The sequence below is a fragment of the Lycium ferocissimum genome, chromosome 2, assembly GCF_029784015.1.
Source record: "Lycium ferocissimum isolate CSIRO_LF1 chromosome 2, AGI_CSIRO_Lferr_CH_V1, whole genome shotgun sequence".
Lineage (NCBI taxonomy): Eukaryota > Viridiplantae > Streptophyta > Magnoliopsida > Solanales > Solanaceae > Lycium > Lycium ferocissimum.
The window spans coordinates 64,657,663-64,663,443 of NC_081343.1; the positions used below are offsets into that span (position 1 = coordinate 64,657,663).

At 34.5% G+C, this 5,781-nt stretch overlaps 1 protein-coding gene across 2 annotated transcripts; it reads right to left on the minus strand.

Annotated features, from left to right (window-relative positions):
• Positions 1 to 1,716: 1,716 nt before the first annotated feature.
• Positions 1,717 to 5,476, minus strand: LOC132046788 (protein CONSERVED IN THE GREEN LINEAGE AND DIATOMS 27, chloroplastic). 2 transcript variants are annotated; one of them, XM_059437539.1, is made up of 7 exons: positions 5,037 to 5,454; positions 4,273 to 4,425; positions 4,002 to 4,079; positions 3,112 to 3,207; positions 2,525 to 2,560; positions 2,118 to 2,299; positions 1,717 to 2,051 (listed from the first exon to the last, which is right to left on the minus strand). In XM_059437539.1, exons 1-7 carry the CDS (start codon positions 5,271 to 5,273, stop codon positions 1,889 to 1,891), a joined length of 945 nt encoding a protein of 314 aa, XP_059293522.1. In that variant the 5' UTR covers positions 5,274 to 5,454; the 3' UTR covers positions 1,717 to 1,888. The 2 variants fall into 2 exon arrangements, with proteins under 2 accessions (XP_059293522.1, XP_059293523.1); XM_059437540.1 differs by lacking the exon at positions 2,525 to 2,560 and having other exon boundaries at positions 5,037 to 5,476.
• Positions 5,477 to 5,781: the final 305 nt, after the last annotated feature.

Genomic DNA, 5,781 nt, shown 5'->3' on the forward strand with positions numbered 1-5,781 from the left:
ATTTTATGCACAAATAGTATCAAGAATTTTCACACGATCGGGTCATTTAAGGGTCTATTAAATGTACGTTGTAACAATTAACAAACGTGATCCAGTAACCTATAAATAATGATAAAATTACACTAAATTAAAATCTATTACACTATCAGCGTATGCAATATAAAAATTTTGTTATAAGGAGAGCATGCAGTTATGATTGTATGCCTTATTGTTCTCCACTGAGCAAAAGAAAAAGGTGAAAGGGTACTTCTAGGTCCAAATTATGGAATGAGGAAACACAACGTATGGGGGACGTAAATTGAAATGGGGAAGTGACGAAAATTAAAACGTGTTCCATAGTAGAAAGTATGTAGTATCTGCCAAACGTCAATGGCTACGTATGGAGCTCAGTGCATCATATGGAGATTTCGACATCTATTTCAAGCATATATCAAAATACACGTATGATTTAAATCATTTGTTTCATACTTGGGTTTTCGTTCTGACTTTGAAACTTTGTTGCCCATCTCGCTTGGGCTGTTGCACATATAGTGAACAGGATCATATCCCACCATTTGGGGACGCAGATGATTAACACGAGAAATGATTTTTTAGCCCTTTACAAATTTTTTAAGTCTTATGATCTTTTTATGAGATTTTTTTTTTTTTTTTTACACATAAGAGATCTGAAAAAGTCATTTTCGTCTATTCAAATTTTAAAAGGGCAAGAGATCTCATTATTTTTATTATATTAGTATGTGGATTTAAGTTATATAAAATGATTAAGTAACAATATTATCAACATAGGCCACACTTTACTCATGAAGGGGAGCTTTGGAACAACATTAAGTGTTTTCCGTATAATTATTAGGTTATGGGTTCGAATTGTGGAATCAGTTACGCATTCTTAAGTTTTTTCCTTCTCTCTCTTTTTGTTTTTTTACTGATAAGTGACAATATAAATACTTTTTAGTAATTTAATTGGTTATAACAAATTGTGGCTATCTTTCTCAGGCTATCATATTCGCTTGATATGAAATTACTTGTTATTGTCGGTCAATTTTACATGATAGCACAAAAAACATATAACAGTATCCGTGGGGAAAATTTAAATTATTTGGTTTCGTGAATGTATAAACTCTTTTTTTTTTTTTTTCCTGTATGTATAAACTCTTTTTTATTTCATGTATGTACAAAAGAAGAGCTTTTTGCCTACCGTCTATTTTACCAAGTTCATCAAATAAGTACGATTGCTTTTCTCATAATCCCACTCTATAGAAAAAAACTGGTAATCTCTATGCGAATTGGCAAAGAACAGTAGTACTAAAATTTGAAAATAACAAATCTTTGCTTGAATCATGCTAGAATGACAGTGATTAAATTTTAGGATAAAAGAAAATGACACTTATTATCAAGATCCGTAAAATGAAGAATAATCCGTAAATCATCAAGTTTAGAATCCTTTAAAACATCCTTGGCTGCTAATCCTGACACTCAAAGAGTGCACGTCTTTACAATTATAAAATTTGGGGAATATATTCTATTTGTGTTTGATTATGAACTTTACCCTATTTGCTTTGCTTATTCTTTGATTAGATTTTCAGGTTTTGTACTAAGTTTATCACAAAATGAAAGGGGATATTATTAGCCTTAAAGGTTTCACTAATTGGGTTGATGATAAACCCAATATTCACACATGTGGCATAGAGGCTTTTTGATCAGATGATGGATGTTCACTTGATGTAAACATTTCTTGTCATGATTCTCTTTCTTTTGTTCTTTGCATACAGATTATCTAATGCATAAAACATCAAAATTTCTTCTCTAATTTTATAAAAACAGGCTCAATTGTAGTACTGATCTTATGAGCAATCATAGAATTTAACTATAGCCTTCTTCACTTGTCCACTTATTGAAGTAGGTCTTCTGATTTGCAGTACTGTCCACCGGCCAATGCACGATAATATCTATCTCTGCAATAAACTGGCCTTCCATCAGCTGCTTCAGCGGCAGCTTTCGCCAGATCATCGTCCTCCTTGACTTTTAATGGTAATCTTAACAGCTCTTCTTTCCTGTGTTTACATCACGAATCAACGAAAGCACACAAATTTTCAAACTTAGAAACTGTTTTGAAGTACCTGATGCCTGGTTTTTTTGTGCTGCTCTTTGAAGTGGAACTCAATGAGTTTTCTTTTGTTGTGAAAGTGTCGTGGATGAAATCTTCTACTGGTGTTGCAAATATGAATAAGGAGACTGCTGCAACTAGTAAAGCCCCTGTCCCAACCAGGGTTTGCTTCAGCATTTTAATGACTGGTTTCACCTAGATAAATAAACTCCTTCAGGTTTCTCATAATACTGGAAAGATCTACTTAGTGACATTCAGAATATGATGCCAACAATTTCCTAACATTAGTGTAACCAGCTAATAAAGTGGAAATCTATATTTGACTATGCTGTTTCACATGGTTTGTAGTTGATTATATGATCAGTGAATAGCTGGAAGTCTAAACTCTAATAACAGAAAGCAATAGCATCAACACGGTACCTTATAAGAGCCCAGCAGCCTATCACGAGCTAAGATCTGCAAGAAATAATCTCATTATACGCCACATGTGCAACATCGATTCGGATAAGTTTTTCAAGAACTTCTGGTAGTTTTGGACTTTTGGAGCATGTATTGCCAGAAGACTGGAACTAACATTAGTGTCACAATATAGATGTTATTTCATTATTTAGTTTTTATGTGGGTGTCATCCGAGTAAAAGATAATGCTTTTACTTTCTTGTAGATCTGTTGCTCAGGTTTCACGAGGGTAAGTTAACTAAGGAATTCTATACCATGAAGAACCAATTTTTATTGAAATCTTTGGCACGGTTGGTCATGCTAAGAAGAAAAGAATATTATGCAAGGACTAATTGATAAGACTAAGACAAGGAAGTAAAGCTTATTGTTGTCACATGTAGCTCTTATTTCCCACTTCTTTATTGTGATACCAAAAATTAAGTTGTCTAAATTTTGTTACCCTGTTTCCTAACTTGCTGCTAACTATGTATTCTTCGCAATCATGAGAGGAGCACAGGAAGTAAAGAGAAAAAACTTGTAACATATGTGTGCAAAGGAGAGACCACTAACCTCAGGGGGCTTCACCCACATCTGTCCATCGTACCATCCGGTTTCTTCATAAGGTATAACTGCTGATAAAAGCCTATCTCCAACATAGCTCCATCCCTATTGTGGCCATTGTTAGCAATTACTATGTAATTAGAAGAGTTATGATCTCAAGTGACCTATCTCCAATGTCGGTCTATCCTTATTATGGTCATTGTTTGTACTGTTAGATTATTAGAAGAGTTAAATATTTTAAGTTAAAGATAATGTCTCAAATTGGACAAATATCACATGTATTCTCTTTGACTTATATATTGCCGTGTCTTGTGTTCAATCAAATCATCAATACATTTCTGTTCTCGTCTCTTATTTTCTCACAGACATGATGTACAATGGAAACTGACACCAACAGGATTGTAAAAATTATGGGAATTCAGTTGGTTAATGGCTTCATAGATAGTAAAGATATAGTATAATATATACTATGTGGGCTTAATATTTCTGATGGACATTATCATCTTACTTGATTCAATCAAAATGTGCATGTGGCCTACCAATTTCAATACATAGTAATTTCTTCATGCTCTCTGTTTAGTAAATAAATAATGCTGCTTATGAGAGGTCAGATCTCAAGCTATCTCCTGGCAACTACATATCTGTGCATTTCTGGATGAACTTCCAGCAAATGCGGCACACTTTGAGATGACTATGTGAAACAAGTCTTTGTTCTTTGTAGAAAATTTTAGCTAGGCAGTCAGACATGTGCATCGTTGTAGATGTATAAAAATATAAGTGTGCATCTAGGTCTTCAAGTCCATCAAAAATAAGATATTCCTTCTTCTTCTTCTCGTACTGTAGCCAAAGTCTAAACGGTTTGAACAAAAATTTGAAGTTATGTAATGAAAGAACTTTACCAGATAAATTCTCAGGACAATCAATGCAACAAGAAAAAGAGTCCCAGTACTTGCAGCCAGGAGAAATCTTAAAGGATCCTGCAGGATTGTGAAAATTTGAATGTCAATGATTGTAAGGAGCTGCTATAAGATATTTACTGACTGAGTGGATTCATTTATTGTGTTTGTTCCCTAGAAATATATTAAAACCTACTACTTGTTTACCATTGACACTTGAGTATTCACTTTGGGACTCTCTGAGAGAAAGAACTTGCACAAAGTTACAATTTACCTTTGCAGGATTGAAGCTTGCAGCAGCAATAGGTGCTCCCAAAACGGTGAAAGTGACTAACCAAAGTCCCCCAAGACGTAGGAAGAAGGACCCTGGACCCAATTCTGCCCAAGAGTATAAAGTTTCATCCTTCAGAGATGAGTACTCATTCACCTAGTAAAAAAACATCAGCTTAGTTAATACTTTAAATTGTTCACTCATCTCCATATTAAGTCCCCTGTCCCTATGAAACTTCAGAAATTTAGTACTACATGTTAAAGGTATTTCCTCAGTCAGTTTGATTCCAATAATGCTATAACCTGCACTAGAAGCTTATCATATATTTGCATTCTCTCACTAGTGCAGGTGTTGTGGCTTTCGGAGTATTAAGTCTAAGTTTATGCACTAACCGTGTAAAGATATTTACGCAATCAGATAACTTATAAGGTACTTGTAAACTAATCTCTATGATTAAGCTATAAAAAAGTTCCATCACGTGTTAAATGATACGGATAGCATAAAAGATCTTTGCTGATACCAGTGAATAATTCTAAAGTAGATATCTAATTAGCTGACCCATTTTCTTGATTAGTTAATGTAGTCAAGTATTCTGTACTAGTCTGAAGTGGCATGTGCAGAACAGGGAGAAGAGCAAAAGGAAATTTTATTGTATGTGAAGAAAGATGAATCTTTTCATTGATTTCTGTGGATTGGATCAAAAACAATTCTTGAACGAGACCAAGGATGAATTGAAAATATTGGGAGCTTAAAGAAATAATACATACCGGCCTTTGTTCAAATGGCACCTCAATTTCCAAGCCAGGGTCCCAACTACGACCACCTAATCCACTGCCATTTGTGCCACCGTTCATCCCATCTTTCAGGGATTTGACACTAATATTTCTCCTACATACAATCGTTTGTTTGTTGGTCAAAATGATCAACGCACGGAAGCTTCTGCCAATATTGTTGACTTCTATTGGACTAGGGACTATGGAACTATATAAATTTAGCCTCAGCATTTCTGAATTCTCTAGTAACCAGAGAATTCAGAAGAAAAAGTAGATAGATGGAAGTTCTTATTGAAGGATTTTTTTAAAAAAATCTTGGAGACCATGCATTATACGTGATGGAAAATGGATTAATTGGAATAACTCTATGTTATCTGCCAAAAAAAAAAATGACGGCCTTTATAATTTCTTATTTTCGTCCAATTAGAATTAGCCAACTGAAGGCTGCACTTTGGATTATGTGTGTTCGACCACCAGTTTAGAGCGTTGTGGTCCACTTATGTGGCTCCTACACAGGATTATCTTGAATTATAGATCCTAAATATGAACATTTTTTGTGGTAAGAAGACAGATTCGTGGGTATCTTGTGTTGCAACGTGGAAAGATTATCTTTGCACGCCAGTGTTGCTTCATTTCTCACTGTTCCACGGGTTCATTTGAAGAAAAAGAAACATATTTTCTAAGCCATGAGTGGGTCTTAGATTTACTCCACCAAAATCCTCCCAAACAGTAGTTGTTT

Coding starts and splice junctions, on each gene's coding strand:
- LOC132046788 (XM_059437539.1), bottom strand. CDS start 5,273: ATGCTGAGGCTAAATTTATATAGTTCCATAGTCCCTAGTCCAATAGAA. Junction 2,561..3,111: donor TGTGGGTGAAGCCCCCTGAG/GTTAGTGGTCTC, acceptor TATTTCTTGCAG/ATCTTAGCTCGTGATAGGCT. Junction 2,300..2,524: donor GGCTGCTGGGCTCTTATAAG/GTACCGTGTTGA, acceptor TTATTTATCTAG/GTGAAACCAGTCATTAAAAT.